The sequence below is a fragment of the Schistocerca americana genome, chromosome 1 (genome assembly GCF_021461395.2).
Source record: "Schistocerca americana isolate TAMUIC-IGC-003095 chromosome 1, iqSchAmer2.1, whole genome shotgun sequence".
Classification (NCBI taxonomy): domain Eukaryota; kingdom Metazoa; phylum Arthropoda; class Insecta; order Orthoptera; family Acrididae; genus Schistocerca; species Schistocerca americana.
This window is the reverse complement of record NC_060119.1, coordinates 1,104,140,051-1,104,158,502: the sequence shown is the minus strand read 5'-3', so window position 1 is coordinate 1,104,158,502 and position 18,452 is coordinate 1,104,140,051. Positions and strand designations below refer to the sequence as shown.

Here is an 18,452-nt window from a genome sequence, read left to right as displayed (position 1 = left end):
ATTTAAAATAATTCTCCTGATAACCAACCTACCTTATTATATAGGCAAAGACCTGCATACTCATTTTCCATTTTAACAATTTTTTTTAAATTTTCAATTATTAAGAGCTTTAGCTATAATGGGGCAGAAAACTAAATCTGTAATTTCATAACTTTAAAAATTTCTTCTGGAAATATCTGCACACAAAGTTGTTCTTTATGAATCATACGATGGTAAGTAAATATATAGTAATTAATTTTTTCTTTCAAAATTGTAACATACCTATTTCTTGAATTGATCATACTATTTGTCTCATCTGTGGAAACTGACAGCAAGACAGTTTCATAGACTGGAATACGATCTTTTTAAATGCACTCAATTACAGCATTTCCTGCTTCCTCTCCACATGTTTGACTTTTGAGTGACAATAACCCTCTAAGTTGTTCAACACCTGCAGGTGAAATAAACTGTACAAAAAGTGTAATTTGCACTGCATCATTTATGTCACAAGAGCTGTCAACTGGGTGAAGTGAAACCAATTTAAGATATTCAACTTGTTGGTTGATTATATTCAAAGACATTTTGACTGTTATATCTGTCACTGTTTTAGCAAACAATGGTAACTCTTTAACTTTCTTTAGAATATCTGATTTGTTCTTAAAATCCTCAAATTGCTCGGTTTTCTGTTTTAGAAATCTCTTGACTATCCTTAAAACTTGCAATATTAATACTGTTGGAAGACTGTAGTAATTAAATATTGGATGATTGTAGTAATTGAATACTGAAATCGATTTTTCAACTCTTCTGAAGTTCCTCACCAGCTCTTTTCCTTGCGTCACTAACAGGATATGTAGTACTAAGTGACACACTTTTGGTTGCAATCTGATGCACCAAATCTGATTTCTAGTTATGTGCAAGTTTTTCTTGACAAATAAGACAGGTGGGAAGGCCATTTAAGTTTTAAATTAACTCAGAAGTCTTGGTTCATTCTGCTTTAAATTCAAAGTTCTCATCTTCCAGTTTTGTTTACTTCTCTTTTGTAGCCATGTCTAGTAGGTCCCCTAAAAATGTTTCATTTTATAGTAAAAAAGCCACCAACACAAAATAATTAGAAATTGATGTCAAAAATACCTGTAGGATGCGCTGCTGGTTGGACAAATATAGGTAACTTCATGCTTCAAGTAGGTACATTCGTCACCTGAGCAGAATTTGGGGGAGGGGGGGTTGACTGTTAGCACTAATCAGTGCACAGTGAGACTCCTGACTGACTGACTGGTTCACTCAATTCATGTGTGAATCATGTGCACCTCTCCCACATACTAAGGCAAACTGAAATTTTGTGCACTCTAAATGTGCAGGACAGCAACAACTGGAGGGGAAAGTGATTCTGGTGGGGGAGCTTTGGAGAGGAGATAATTTGCTTCAGACAGAGGGGCTGAAATTTGCAGTCATGGGTATTCAGATTTTAAAATAGAATTCCAGTGTTTCAACATGGGCAATGAAGTTTCAGTGACGCAGTACATGCACGCGCGCACATGGTATTTTGCGGAAGAGCCACACTCTAGGGGTCAAAGAGCTGCATGTGGCTCATGAGCCATGGTTTTCCAACCACTTTTTCATAAAGGCAACCATCAACTATTTACATCTGCTATGATTTAGTAAACTCCTCTCTGGAAATCATTCTGCATACAGGTGCCATGCTGCTCAACTGTTGCATCATGCCTAGCCATAAATGAGATACTGTCAGCTACCTTAGTTAGAGTATAATCAGTTGTCAAGCACCTGTAAAGATCAGTAGATACTTTAAACTAAACACAACATAACATAAACAATAACAATGTAATTGTTTATCCTGAGATGTGGACTTTGCTAACAGTAATGAAAACTTACCTTTCCTAGCAGCAAAATGTAAGTGTGTTGCAAAATAGATTCCAAATGTTTTACTCTTGACTTTTTGATTTATTGCAATGTTTTCTTGCATGACCATATTGACAGATCAGGTTTGGAGTCCCCAAGAGAAGTCCATATATATTGTACTTCAATATAGACTCAGTCTTACAATAGTTACATAAAGCAGCAGACATAACTCTTTCTACAATATGGCTGACTCAGGACAGAATATCCACCACACTTGACCAAAGATATTAATACAGCAAAGAAGCATTGCAAAGCATTTACAAAGATTTAAATATAAGCTGTGACATGTAGTGCATGCAATAGAAAATAAGAATTTATGCGTTAATGTGAAATAATATTTGCATAACTTTCATAATTATGTTTTCATTTGTTTTTGCTAAAATTGAACATAAAAGTATCAGGATGACTAACTGTCCAGAGTTTTCATATTCTTGCATTCTGAGCATATAAAACCAAAATATCAAGCCCTCTTACAAAAACTGAGTATTGCACAAATTTGACGAAAAGTGGCATCACATTTTTCATAGGAAAAGATGATATTGAAAGATTCAGTTTACTCTCTTGAGTATATTTTGTAGAATTGTACAAGTTTGACAGTGTGCAACTCCATTATGAAAGATGTCCTTTATGACTTCATTTTCCTTTTGTCTGTGGAACCTCCATTACTTCATTACTGTTTATTGCATCTCCACAGACCATCTTTTATCTGCTGATATGATAATGGATTCTAACATTTTTACTCATAATTCTCTATTTCTCTTGTACCCTTGATTCCCTTTTTTATTTCTTCTTAACTCTTCAAATATCCTTTTCCTACTTCTGTTCTCTTTCTCCCTTATTTAGCCATAAACCTCTTTATTACATATTTGATTATTTCCCAGAAAATCCTTCTGTTCATCTTAATTTTAGCATTACATTTACATCTACATAGCCACTCTGCAAATCACACTTAAGTGCCTGGCAGGGCCTTCATCGAACCATCTTTTGATTTTTCGTGGCTTTTCCTGTCTGGTTTGAGTACATCAAAGAACAAGCAAATAATAATAATTAATGATAATAGTATGTGATCAGTTTATACAAACTTTGCATGCTTGACAATGGCTTTTTGCGTAAGGTCCATTCATTGTAAATTGACCGTGATTTTTCTGAAAATAACAGACTTCGTAATTTGAATAATTCCAAAGCTTTGGTTTGTACCGGACCTTGATATAATTTGTAAGAAGGAACCTTTAGCCTTGCCAAGATGTCGTTTAACTGGAACAATAGCTTGCAACATACATGAAACACAAGATTAATTAATATCAATGTAATCACAAAATATTATGCAAAACTAAACCATATAGACACTTACATTAATTCTGTTGCTGTGTGCAACTATGAGTGTGCCTAGTGAGACCGCATCTCCTAGAATGATGGCGGTGTGCAAATAATTATCTGCAGCAATGGCAGAAAGGCATCTGGTCAGGATGGCTTCCAGAACAAAAAAAGGTGCCATCTTCTCAGCAAGTCAACTGCACTGCATAATTACTCTGATGTTTCAGTAGTTGCATGCCACAATTGATACAACTGCTTATACTAATTAGTATCTTACGTAATTCTATTTTTATGTAAATGATCACTTAAATCTTTCTGTGAGAACTCTGATTCCCTTATTTTATTTTGATGATTGTTCCTCTCTATGTAGGTTGGCATCAACAAAATATTTTCGCATTTGAAGGAGAAAGTTGGTGGGTGCCGTTTCATAAGGAGAGGATGGACAAGTGTAGTGTTGGCAATCTCTTTAGTAGCTCTATTGCATTTTCTAAGTGTTCAGCCAATAAAATGCAGTCTTTGTTTAGCCTTCCGCACAACATTTACTATATGTTCTTCCCAATTTAAGTTGTTCATAAATGAAATTACTACGTTTTTAGTTGAATTTGTGGCCTTTAGATTTGATTGATTTATCATGTAACCAAAATTTAATGAATTCCTTTTAGCACTTGTGTGGATGACCTCACACTTTCCATTATTTAGTATCAATTGCAAATTTTTGCACCATACATATATCTTATCTAAATCTTTTTGCAATCAGTTTTGATCTTCTGATGACCTTACTAGACTATAAATGATAGTCATCATCTGCAGACAACCTAATATGGCTGCTCAGATTGTTTGCTAAATCGTTTATATAGAAATAAAGAACAGAGGGCCCATAACTCGACATTGAGGAATGCCAGAAATTGCTTCTAATATAACAATGAAAACAATCAATTTTTGACAAAATAATTTAATTGTATAGATAAAAAATCTACTTGACAAGCAGTGGCAGACCACTCACATAAAAGAAGGTTGTAATTAGGAAGCTTTCAGAGCTAGTGGCTCCTTCTTGAAGTAGAAGGATTGAAGGGGATGGAGGAGTGGTGAAGGAAAACCACTGCAAAGGTCTGGGAAAAAGGGGTAGATTTTGGGAAATTCACCAAGAACCCCAGGTCAGTGGAGACTTACCTCACTGGATGAGAAGGAAAGACTGACTGTTAGGGACTGCACTGGACGGGATTTGAAAACCTGAGAGCTGAAAGGTGGAAGGCAAGGTAATATGCAAGACAGAGATTACTGCTTAAACATCATGCATGAGTTAATAAGAGTGAAAAGCTAAAGGCATTGTATGCACAGAGGTGGGCATTGCAGAAGATAATTGTCTTACCCATCTATTTTTCACTTCCCCCTTCCCACCTTTGTTATGCACAATGCACTTAGCTTTTCACTCTTATTAAATCATGCATGATGTTTAAGCAGTAATCTCTGTCTTGCATATTACCCTACCTTCCATCTTTAAGCTCTCAGTTTTCAGATCTCGTCCGATGCAATCCCCAACAATCAGTCTTTCCTTCTCATCCTGTGCGGTGACTGGTAGTTCTGGGCGACTTTACCAAAATCTTCCCCTTTTCCTAGATCTCTCCAGTCCTTTTCCTTCACCCCTCTTCCTTCTCCTTCAACCCTTCTGCCTGAAGAAGGAGCCACTGGCTCAGAAAGCTTGCCTAATTACAACCTTCATTTAAGTGTGTTTTCTGCTGCTGCTTAGTGAGTAGATTTTTTATCCATACAGAAATCATTTCTGTTTTACTTGACGACATTCCATTAGTTACTACGAACTGTGACCTCTCTGACAGAAATTCATGAATCCAGTCACATATCTGAGGTGATATTTGATAAGCACACAATTTGATTATAAGCCACTTTTGAGGTGTGGTGTCAAAAGCTTCCTAGAAAACTAAAAATATGGAATCAATTTGAAATCCTTTGTCGATGGCCATCAAGACTTCATGTGAGAAAAGAGTTAATTGTGTTTCATAAGAACAGTGCTTTCTAAATCACAACAACTTTACTTAATATTTATTGCATCATCTGGAACCACAATGTTAAAAAAATTTCAGCCTCAAGAATCTAACCCTACAGGTGACGAACTGCAGCCAATTACAAAAAAATGAAGATAAGAAAAAAAGTTACTTATTTATTTGTCGAAGCATCATTTTAGTACCATTGACTGGGGCTACTTTGGGCCAGTTTTTCATGTTTTCACTTGCATACTGATTAATTAAAAAAAATATAATAACTGGATTTTCAATGTCAAAATTGAGTTTTAACCAATTAGCAAAGTATAAAGAAGTAACTGTATTAACTTTTTTGAAGAAATTATCTTTTTTTATTTTTATAGAAAAAAACCTTACATATTTAAATGCCTATAAAGAAAACAAATATTAGATTTGATGTGAAAAACATGAATGTTCTATAGACTTTTTTAATGCTGATTTCTTATACCAACTCAAAATCAGCCATCTCGGGAATATTAAAGTGTCCTTGTTTCATGAGCATGTCAGTCCACTCATAAACAAGAATATCCTTTTCTTCAGGCCACTTCCAGGACTTTTTAGTCTTGCTCATACAGTCTACTGTAGGGCCTAACTCCCCCATCAGGCAGTTTTGTTATCAAACCTAGATAGTGCTTTCCTTCCTACATGACAATAACAAAGTCACATTCTTTCAAGTTACTTTTGAAACACTCTAGGTCCAGTGCCGGTGGTGCTTCCTTGATAGGCTTGATGGTACGAAATTCTTCATAAAAATCTTCAGGTTCACTTTCAGTTAAAGAAAGGTGGGTGCCATTACCAGAACCACTGCAACCATGAAGACTGTAAGAACTAAAGTTATCTGATTCACTTGCTTGTTCTTGCTTTCTTTGATGGGCCCCTTTTTTCGGCTTAGGTGTCCATTTCATTTTCGCTCGACTCATCAAACAACTTTGAACAAAAACTTTTTCCAGTTGGAACATCCAACTTCTTATGTTTCTGAGTTGGCCTAGTACATTTTGTCATATCCTTCCTTTTTCTGCAAGATGTTGCATGAAACTTGCTCCAATTACACTTTTCATAGGGCTGTTTACCATGTTGATGCAAGCACCCCTGCACTTTAGTTCTGTCAAAAGGCATGATACCTGTTTTTTTAAATCCAGATATCATATTTACATACAAACAATCAACCAGCTGTTTTAGCAGTTTAGGAAACTGATCCTTGGGCAAGCCTGTCATTGTCTTTTTCTTTTCTTTTTTTTTTTTTTGTCCCCCCTCCCCCCGCCCCCTCCCCCCTATCACAAAGTCAATATCTTATGCCGCTCCTTTCCCAAAACACAACCTTGACACCAGGCAGCTTTTTCAACCAAGGAAGTAAGGAGGTCATAAACCAATCTTTGAATGTCCTCAAATCAAATGACCTACTTTTTTCTCTGTTGTACCTGCATCCCGCAGAACCACCTTTGGTCCATGTAGACCATAAGCACTTGGAAAATGGCTCTGAGCACTATGGGACCTAACTTCTGAGGCCATCAGTCCCCATAAGTGCTTGGACTTATACACATCATAGGGTGGTAACATCTCTCCACAGCCACTTCCACAAAACATTAAAGAAATACAAGGCTTTGTTGATTACATTTTCCGTTCAACATACTTCTGCCCTATTTTACAAATGATCTTGTTTGCTCCAGAGTCATCTTGCAGGTTCATCTCGTCATAATTCCATATATTCTCATCTGGAATGTTACTGAGAATAGTTTGTATACTGTCAAAATAAAAACATTGACTACCATTTCATCAATAGCAGTCCTTACTCATTTAATGTTGCTTGCTGTACACATCGTTAACTCAGGGTGACATTTTCTAAATGATGCTGCCCAATGGGGACCTGGAAAGTTGTTTTTAAAACTCTTTACTATACACCCTTTCTGCCAAGATAGTATTTTATGGAGTATCTTAAACCAAGAGCAGTGATAGGAAATCCAAATGTAGCTAACTTATCAATATGAGCCTCAAAGGCTTGTTCTTCCTCTTGATTGAAGACTGTAGGATGGCCATGTTTTTTTGCAGGTAGGCCTACCAATACCAGTAATGTATAGGTTTTAAGCTTATTTATTATTGTGCTTCTAGGTACATTGTAATACTGACTTGCACTTTGTTGTGTTCTTACTCCACTTTGTATGCCCTTCAAACAAGCTTCCAAGGTCTCAGCATTATAATCAGAGTACTTTCAGGAACCTGGCTTTCTCTTGTAGGTTCTCGTCATTCTGTGATCAGCAACCGGAACAAAAACAACCAAAATAATATTGCACAACAATAACGTAACAACAATGTTAGTAAAAATATTTTTGTTTTTAATTTGGAAGTAAAAATCGTATTTGTAAATTTATGGGGCTACTTTAGTCCAAATTAGGCCTGGTACAAAGTAGCCCTGAAAAACTAGTTTTTAGATGAAGTTTACAAAAAGTTAAACATGTACTGTTTAAAAAGGAATAAAGAAAAATGATTATCTCACATTGGTAACAGATTATGAAAGATGATATTTTGACACTTCCCTTATTTTTATCTTGTTACTGAATTCATCCACAACGAAAAGTTTGGAGGTAAACAGATCACACATCAAAACAAAGGTTTACAAAAACTCCAGTGTTGCCAGGGGTAAAAATTTTAAATTATCCAAAACTATTAAAATACCCTCAAGTAGGGTATAAAATATATTTTAAACCCAAAAATACCAATATATCTTGTTCTGTTTGTACAGCACAAAAATTTAAAACCTTTTTTTGATGTTGGACCAAAGTAAACCCACAAGGACCAAAGTAAACCCGGTCGATGGTACATTGTCTGTGCATGTGATATAGGACAGTGGTAAACCTAGTTTATTTACAGTACAGTGGTCATTTTGACTACATTGTTAACATACTCAAAATGCATAATAATGTAGTTGGTGTACTAAATTGCTTCTACATGTGATAATAGCAGTTATTAAGTGAGATGACATGATAAGAACAACATAAACTATATTATGAATTGACAGTTAGTAAAATGTGGTAAATGTGGTTTATTTATTATGATGTTCCCTAAATTCAGACAAAGAATAGAAGCAGTGGGCAAGCAAGAACTATTTTAACTTTATTTTAAATGCATTCAATGTTGGTATCCATTTTAGGTAAGAAGGCAAATGGTTATATAACATAGCTCCAGTATGATACACTCCTCTTTTGCATAAGTTCGTATTTACTGTGTTCATGTGTAGGTTCATCTTCTGCCTAGTTTCATATGTGTGTGTGTATATCATAGTTGCGACTGAAGAGACTTTCCTTTTTGAAGATGCTCCCTTTTGTGAAAATCAGTATTTTGTATATATATAAGCAAGGCAGTGGCAGTATTTTGAGTTTTAACAAGAGAATTCCTCTAAATCCTTGCATTTAGATTTTTTGTCACCCTGATAATTTTTTTCTGTATTTTAAAAGTTTTTGTAGAATTTGTGGAACTCCCCTGAAAAGTTATTTTGTACATAAGTAGCGACTGTACCCTAAAATGGTACATTGACAGCAGTAATGAGCAGCTTGTATTCTGGGTGAGGAACCTATCAGCATGTGCTAGTGAATTCAGTCTCTTATTTAAATTGTTTAGGTGCACCTCCCCCTTCAGATCTGCCTGAATATGAATGACTAGAAATTTTTTATGACTGACCTTCAACACATTCTTTCCCTATCCCCCCCGCCCCCTCCCGCCCCCTATGGTACACCCCATGATCCATGGACATTGCCGTTGGTGGGGAGACTTGTATGCTTCAGTGATGCAGATAGCCGTACTGTAGGTGCAACCACAAAGGAGGGGTATCCGTTAAGAGGCCAGACCAATGTGTGGTTGCTGAAGAGGGGCAGCAGCCTTTTCAGTACTTGCAGGGGCAACAGTCTGGATGATTGACTGATCTGACCTTGTAACACTAATCAAAATGGCCTTGCTGTGCTAGTACTGGGAATGGCTGAAAGCAAGGGGAAACTACAGGTGTAATTTTTCCCGTGGGCATGCAGCTTTACTGTATGGTTAAATGATGATGGCGTCCTCTTGGGTAAAATATTCCGGAAGTAAAATAGTCCCCCATTTGGATCTTCGGGTGGGAACTAGTCAGGAGGACGTCGTTATCAGGAGAAGGAAAACTGGCGTTCTATAGATTGGAGCATGGAATGTCTGATCCCTCAATTGGGTAGGTAGGTTAAAAAATTTAAAAAGGGAAATGGATAGGTTAAAGTTAGATATAGTGGGAATTATTGCAGTTTGGTGGCAGGAGGAACAATATCTCTGGTCAGGTGAATACAGGGTTACGAATACAAAATCAAATGGGGATAATGCAGGAGTAGGTTTAATAAAGAATAAAAGAATATGAGTGTGGGTAAGCTACTACAAACAGCATAGTGAATGCATTATTGTGTCCAAGATAGAAATGAAGCCCACACCTACCACAGTAGTACAAGTTTATATGCCAACTAGCTCCACAGATGACGAAGAGATTGATGAAATGTATGATGATATAAAAGAAATTATTCAGGTGGTGAAGGGAGATGAAAATTTAATAGTCATGGGTGACTAGAATTTGATAGTAGGACAAGGAAGAGAAGGAAATGTATTAGGTGAATATGGAATGGGGGTAAGAAATGAAAGAGGAAGCCACCTGGTAGAATTTTGCACAGAGCGTAAGTTAATCATAGCTAACACTTGGTTCAAGAATCATGAAAGAATGATGTGTACATGGAAGAGGCTTGAAGACACTGGAAGGTTTCAGATAGATTGTATAATGGTAAGACAGAGATTTAGGAACCAGGTTTTAAATTGTAAGACATTTCCAGGGGCAGATGTGGACTCTGACCACAATCTATTGGTTATGAACTGTAGATTAAAACTGAAGAAACTGCAAAAAGGTGTGAATTTAAGGAGATGGGGCCTGGATAAACTGACAGAACCAGAGGTTAGAGGTTGTAGAGAGTTTCAGGGAGAGCATAAGGGAACAATTGACAGGAATGGGGGAAAGAGATACAGTTGAAGAAGAATGGGTAGCTTTGCGCAATGAAACAGTGAAGGCAGCAGAGGATAAAGTAGGTAAAACGTCCTTGGGTAGCAGAACAAATATTAAATTTAATTGATGAGAGGAGAAAATGTAAATATGCAGTAAATGAAGCAGACAAAAAGCAATACATACAAATGTCTCAAAAATGAGATCAACAGGGAGTACAAAATGGCTAAGCAGGGATGGCTAGAGGACAAATGTAGAGGCTTATCTCACTAGGGTTAAGATGGGTACTGCCTACAGGAAAATTAAAGAGACCTTTGGAGAAGGGAGAACCATTCGCATGAATATCAAGAGCTCAGATGGAAACCCAGTTCTAAGCAAAGAAGGGAAAGCAGAAAGATGGAAGGAGTATATAGAGGGTCTATATTTATTGAGGACAATATTATGGAAATGGAAGAGGATGTAGATGAAGATGAAATGGGAGATATGATACTGCGTGAAGAGTTTGACAGAGCACTGAAAGACCGAAGTCGAAAAAGGCCCCGGGAGTAGACAGCATTCCATTAGAACTACTGAAAGCCTCAGGAAAGCAAGCCCTGACAAAACTCTACCATCTGGTGAGCAAGATGTATGAGACAGGCAAAATACTCTCAGACTTCAAGAAGAATATAATAATTCCAATCCCAAAGAAAGCAGGTGTTGACAGATGTGAAAATTACCGAACTATCAGTTTCATAAGTCGCAGCTGCAAAATACTAACACAAATTCTTTACAGATGAATGGAAAAACTGATAGAAGCTGCCCTCAGGGAAAATCAGTTTGGATTCCATAGAAATGTTGGAACACATGAGGCAATACTGACCCTACGACTTATCTTACAAGACAGGTTAAGGAAAGGCAAACCTACGTTTCTAGCATTTGTAGACATAGGGAAAGCTTTTGACAATGTTGACTGGAATACTCTCTTTCAAATTCTGAAGGTGGCAGGGGTAAAATACAGGGAGCGTAAGGCTATTGACAATTTGTACAGAAACCAGATGGCAGTTACAAAGGTCGAGAGACATGGTAGGGAAGCAGTGGTTGGGAAGGGAGTGAAACAGGGTTGTAGCCTATCCCTGATGTTATTCTATCTGTATATTGAGCAAGCAGTAAAGGAAATAAAAGAAAAATTGAGAGTAGGAATTTAAAATCCATGAAGAAGAAATAAAAACTTTGGGGTTCACTGATGACATTGTAATTCTGTCAAAGACAGCAAAGGACTTGGAAGAACAGTTGAAAATGGAAGGGACACTGTCTTGAAAGGAGGATATAAGATGAACATCAACAAAAGCAAAATGAGGATAATGGAATGTAGTTGAATTAAGACAGGTGATGCTGAGGGAATTAGATTAGGAAATGAGACACTTAAAGTAGTAAATGAGTTTTGCAATTTGGGGAGCAAAATAACTGATGATGGTCGAAGTAGAGAGGATGTAAAAAGTAGACACAATGTCAAGAAAACCGTTTCTGAAGAAGAGAAATTTGTTAACATCAAGTATAGAATTAAATGTCAGGAAGTTGTTTCTGAAAGTATGGAGTGTAGCCATGTATGGAAGTGACACATGGATGATAAATAGTTTGGACATGAAGATAATAGAAGCTTCCAAAATGTGGTGCTACAGAAGAATGCTGAAGTTTAGATGGGTAGATCACATAACTAATGGGGAGGTATTGCATAGAATTGTGGAGAAGAGAAATTTGTGGCACAACTTGACTAGAAGAAGGGATCGGTTGGTAGGACATGTTCTGAGGTATCAAGGGATCACCAATTTAGTAGTGGAGAGCACCATGGTGGGTAAAAATCACAGAGGGAGACCAAGAGATGAATATACTAAGCAGATTCAGAAGGATGTAGGTTGCAGTAGGTACTGGGAAATGAAGAAGCTTGCACAGGATAGAGTAGCATCGAGAGCTGCATCCAACCAGTCTCTGGACTGAAGACCACAATAACAACAACAACCTTTGACTCATCCTTTCTTTTGATAGTGAAAACAGGGTTTGCAGGATGGAGGTTGTATGTGGTGTGGAAGTTAACTGCCACAGTTTTTTCAGAATTTATGATAAGCCTATTGTTCCTGAACCAGTGCATTAAGGTATGCATAACTGATATTGCAGCCTCCTGCAGAGTTTCCTCATTCTGTCATTTAATTAGAATATTAGTGTCATCTTCAAAGAGTACAGTGGATTCATCACGTATTTCACTAGCCAAGTCATTTATATTCCACAGAAATAGGACCAGTTCCAGAACTGACTCTTGTGAGACTTCATACTTGATTTTCTCCTCATCACTGTAAAAACTAGGAATTTTTTGTGTTTCACTATCTTTGTGTTTTATTTCTTTAATCTGCTGATGATCACTGAGGTATGACTGGAGCCACCTTTCAGATTGTCCTCTAATTCCATTATTACTTATTTATGCAAGAGAATGCCATGATCAATAACATTGAAGGCTTTACTTAGATCCAGAAATATCCAAGATACATGTTGCTTATCATCCACTGCTTTTAATATTTCATTTAAGAAGGCAAGATTAGCTGTCCGAGTTGCTTTCCAGCTATGAACCCATGTTGGGAGTCACTTATCAACCTCTCTTTACTTAAGAAAACTTTTAATCTTCTAAGGAACACTTTTTCCATAATTTTTCTGAAGGCTGACAATACTGAAACTGGCCTACAATTAGCAATATCATTTTTTTGCACCTTTCTTATGCAAAGGTGTTACTTTTGCAGTTTTTAGATTATTTGGAAACACACCACTCTCAAAAGATGAATTTACTATGTCTATTAGTGGTTCCACAATAAATGTTGTGCTAAATTTGATAATAGCACCTGGTATCTCATCAACACACACTGAATATTTATTAGGTATTCTTTTAGCATTTTTGACAGCTCCTCAGGTGTTGCTGGATACATGAATAATGTGTTTGAATGAATTTTTTGATCTGAGTGACTGGCCGGCTGTTTTTCAAGGTGTGTATTTATTAACTGCTGTGCTGTATTAGAAAAGTAATTTTTGAAAACTTCTTACATGTCTCGAAGTTTTTGAAACGAATTATTCTTTATGAAGAGACTGAAAATTTATTGGTGATATGTGGGTCGGTAAGATTAACGAGCCATGCAGCTTTCAACACAGAACGACAACAGTGGATCCAGTCTTTATTATGAGACAATTGATGGAAAGATATTCAGAGCAGGGGAAAGATCTTGTGATGATATTTCTTGACTTTCAAGGGGACAGTACAAACTTCCCTCTCTGATCTGATTCATTTGATAGGGTGTGAAGGGATGACTAGGACTTTAACATATGTAAACATGAAGAAGCAACTTTCAATTGTTTTTGAGGAAATCAAGTTTGAAAATTATAGACATGCTTATGCTGTAAGCTTTGTTCATGGAATCCGCAGCGAAGTGAGTAGGCACTTCATATGGCGCGTCATACGGGCCAGGTCTCTGGATCAAATCTCACTGCTGGTAGTTCATATCCACATAATATACTAACAACAGATTTGTTATGACTGTGAAAAGTATTGATATCTAGTCATTCATCTACTATTTTCGTAATCTTTAATACGAAAAAAGAGAAAAAGTTTTACCTTTAGGAGATTGGAAATGAAAAAAGGGTATATGATAACTTACGACTAAATTAGTGTAGTCATTTTATTTGTATAATTGTATCTACATTTATGACATATATAATGAGTAACCTATGCAGCACTGCATGAATCAGGATGATAATGGTTGTAGGAATATGGTAAACAATAATTATGGTGACATACAGCAGATGGAGGAAACACCAAATTTTTGCATGTCCATGGTTTTATTCAGTATGTCTATTGCAAAACAAACTTGTTTTACATTGATAAACTGTTCTTGGATGTCACACATATTGAATTATTCATGCAGATGCAGATAACTCACCAAAAAAAGTAGTACCAGCAGCAAGATTCAATCCAGAAATCTCATACTTATGAAACTAAGCACTTACTCACTCATCTGTGGACACATTGTGTACGGGTGACCGTACAAAATATGTAAGTACACCTAAAATTTTCAAACTCTGTTTTCTCAAAAATGGCTGAGAGTTGTTGGGTCCTGGTCATGCCTTACATACCCTGTCAATACGAATCAAATCAGTGAGAGAAATTTTTTATGGTCTCCTTGTTAGTGAAGATATACCAATAGTTTTCCCAGAGAAAATGTGCAGGGAACTTCAGAAAGAAAGTGAGATGTAAAACATACTATAAAATATTAAAGGCAATGTATGACAAAAGCTTCAGCTGTGTCCGTATTCAAGTTGGAAGAACTGATTAGTTTAACAATGTTACAGGTTTGAGACCATAAAAAAGTGGTGTCACCATTATTATTTACAGTGGTTATGGATAAAATTGTGAAAGAGACATAAGAAACTCATGGAGAAAGGGAGATGGAGTTAGTGTTATTTGCTGATGATATTGTGTGGCAGGGAACCAACAGTAAGGACATACAAGAACAATTAGATATTTTAAATGAAAAAAATTGAGAAATATGGCATGAAATGCAGTGTGTAGAAAAGTAAGAGAGTGGTCAACATCTACATCTATGTTCTGCAAACCATGTGAAGTGCGTAGCAAAAGGTATCTTTCATTGTACCATTTATTAGGCTTTCTAACAGTTCCGTTCACATATGGAATGTGGTAACAATGATTGTCGAATGCCTCTGTGTGTGCTATAATTATTCTAGTCTTGTCCTCATGATCCCCATGTGAGTGATTTGTAGGGGACTGTAGTATATTCCTAGAGCCATCATGGAAGAATGATAATACAGAATGTGAGGTAGAAGGCAGAAATTAGTAAAAGGGTACAACAGAGAAATGCATTTTACCATGGTGTAAGGTGCTTAGCATGGGGAATGGAGGTGTCAGTGAAGTGCAGGATGTGCTGTACAAGACTTACTCTACATCTATATTGACATATGCATCAAAGATCTGGACAATAACAAGAAGACAAGTTCCTAAGAAGTATGAGTATGTTAGGGAAAATTAGGAAACACAGAGTGATGAATGAAGATGTTAGGAAGAAAAGTGGAATGAGAGAAATGAAAAGAATAGATTAAAATTGTTAGGATGTTTACAGAGAATGGGAGGTGGACGGGTATGAAAATAAATTATGGAGGCCTACCTTGAGGACAAGAGGAAGACCCACACAAGAGAGACCGACTTCATTAAGACCAGTTTAAGAAGAAGAAACTTGGACTCAAACAAAACAGTTATAGAAGATAGAATAAGAAAGGTGAAAAATTGGGGAAAGTAGAGAAGTATCATAAATGTCCCAAGCTGACCTGAAGCTGGATGATGGGGATAACTATCATCATTAGTAAGTGAAAGTAATTTTGTGATCTTACCCCAAATGCTCTGTTGTGAATTATTTTGTTTTCAGTTTTTAGCTTAAAAGTTCTTCCAAGCTTTTCTGCATAATCTATCCTCATTTCCCAATGCATTTCTTCCTCCATTTATCTGAAAGAATTGTCCACTTGTAATGCATGGAAATGGATCTTGTAAGCTGCAACTATTATTCAGTTATTATTTTCCCTCCATCCCTTCTCTTCTTGCTCTTGTCTTCTTCTTCATTTTCTTCTTTTCATTCTAAGAATTCATTCTCAAACTTAACAATTATCATGCACGTTAGCTAACACCCTTTCAAGATGGGTTTGCTCTGAGTGACTCTCTTTTTTGTCCTTGCTTGTCATGACTTTTTCTCTAATGCCTTTTTTCACGTAGATTACCAATTAATATTGAATCACACAAATAGCTCCTCCACTTCCCATCTTGCAACTGATTTGTTTCAATTCTAGATTTTGATACTGATCTGTACCTCCATCAAAACACTTTACAGTCTCATTCAGTCCTGTTTGAAATTATTCTACAGAAAAAATAAAGAGTAGTAACTTCCTGAAACATAATATTTGTTTTCTGCTTAATTTGTTTTAGTTTTATGTTGTTTTCTGTTTCACTTATCGGTTCAGTTATCAAGTAAAACTTGGTTATAATGTGAATTCTAGTATGTGTAATCTCACATTTCTTTTTATTCCAGCAAGATCCTGTAAAACATTGGGAATGGATTGACCATACAGATTATGTCAGTAAGGTTAGTATGAAAATATTAGAAACAGCAGTAAGTCATTTAGACATTACACAAATGATGTTAATAATGAAAAGTCTATTTCAAATATCTGTATAAATGTTTCTCAGTCAAGGGAGAGGAAAAATATAATGCATAGGGGCAGAGACAGGTGCCATTATCATTATCTGAAATTATAAATTAATTCTCATTTAGTTCTATAAAATAGAGTGGCCACATTTTAGAAAGAACAGTATGTCTTGTCGATCTGAAGATGGCGGGCAGTGACCAAAACTAGTAATTACTCCTTGAAACTGTCTGTGGTTGTGCAAGATGAGAAAAGTTCTCAGAAAATAAAGACGTATGTTTATTAGAGATGAAATTAACAACTTGGACAATAAAATCAAAACAATATGGAATATTTGTAGAAAGGAGACAGGAAAAGTAACTACTGGGGTAGATAGTATTACAATTAAAGAGAATGATGCCATTTTAACCAACAGTACACAAGTAGCTAGTATATTTAACAACCATTTCTTAAGTGTAGGTAAAAAAATTGGTGAGAATAGTTCAAAAGAAAAAGCCAAGCAGTACATGAAAGTGTCAATTTTGAGAAATCTTAAAATTCAAATGGCTCTAAGCACTATGGGACTTAACATCTAAGGTCATTAGTCCCCTAGACTTAGAACTACTTAAACCTGACTAACCTAAGGACATCACACACATCCATGTCCGAGGCAGGATTCGAACCTGTGACCATAGCAGCAGCGCGGTTCCAGACTGAAGCACCTAAAAACACTCGGCCACAGCGGCCGGCGAGAAATCTTAGTCAGATTAATTTTCACCTAACAACCTCTTGTGAAATAAGGAAAATCATTAAATCTTTGAAAAAGAAATGTTCTGTTTGAATGGATGACATCTCTAACAAGATATTAAAACAATGTGAAGCAGTTACAGCTGTTGCTCTGTCATGTATCTAATGGATCACTAACTCAAGGTATTTTCCCAGACAGTTTCAAATATGCCACTTTCAAGTCTCCCTGTAGAAAAGGGGACATCACAGATGTCAATAATTACTGGTCAGTATCCTTGCTTACAGCATTTTCAAAAATCATTGAGAAAGTAATGTACTCAAGAGTGGTTAGCCATCTCAACAGTAAAGGGATACTTAGTAAATCACAGTTTGGATTTCAAAAATGCTGTGCCACTGAGACAGCAATATGCAATTTCACTGCCCATATAATAGAGTCTTTAAATAGTAAAATGTCACCAATAGGAATTTTTTGTGACTTATCCAAAGCATTTGGTTGTATGAACCATGACATTATGTTACAGAAATTACAATTCTATGGTAGAAATGACACAGCATATGAGTAGTTGAAGTCATGTCTACAGAACAAGGAGCAAAAAGTTTCTTTATATGGTTTAAGTGATTTAACGAAGTTTTCCACTTCATCTAACTGGGGTGAAATTACATTAGGTGCTCCACAAGGTTTGATCATAGGTGCCCTTCTGTTCTTGATATAAGTGAATGACCTTCCTTATTATCTGAAACAAGAAGCTAAACTGATACTGTTTGCTTATGATACAACCATCATTATTAATCCAGTAAAGGAACTCGAATAGAAAATGAAACGAATAATGTCTTTGGAAAAGTTATTAATTGGTTTTCTGTGAATGGGCTTGCTCTGGAGTTTGAAAAAACACAGTACATCCAGTTTTCTACTGCAAGGAGTATATCAGTGGAAGTCAGTAGCCAGGGTAGAGCATACTAAGTTTTTGGGTGTATATATAGATGAGAGTCTCAATTGGGAAATTCATATTTTTGATCTCCTAAAGCGACTTGGTTCAACAACAATCTAGCCTACTTTGCATACTTTCACTCTCTGATGTCACAAAGAATAATATTTTGGGGTAACTCAACACTTAGGCAAAAAGTATTCACTGCTCAAAAGAAAATGTTTAGAATAATGTTTGGAGCTCATAGCTGTACACCTTGTAGGCATCTGTTTAAAAGATTAGGAATTCTTACAACAGTCCCATAGTACATTTACCCAGTAATGAAATTTGTTCTCAACAACA

The 18,452-nt window shown here is 36.3% G+C and overlaps 1 protein-coding gene across 1 annotated transcript in view; it reads left to right on the top strand.

Annotated features, from left to right (window-relative positions):
* LOC124596606 (ankyrin repeat domain-containing protein 7-like) overlaps positions 1-18,452 on the top strand; it is a 131,417-nt gene that overhangs the window by 71,697 nt on the left and 41,268 nt on the right. The window contains exon 3 of the mRNA XM_047135825.1: positions 16,344-16,397. Within this exon, the coding sequence (XP_046991781.1) occupies positions 16,344-16,397 (54 nt within the window). The remainder of the gene's footprint in view (positions 1-16,343; positions 16,398-18,452) is intronic.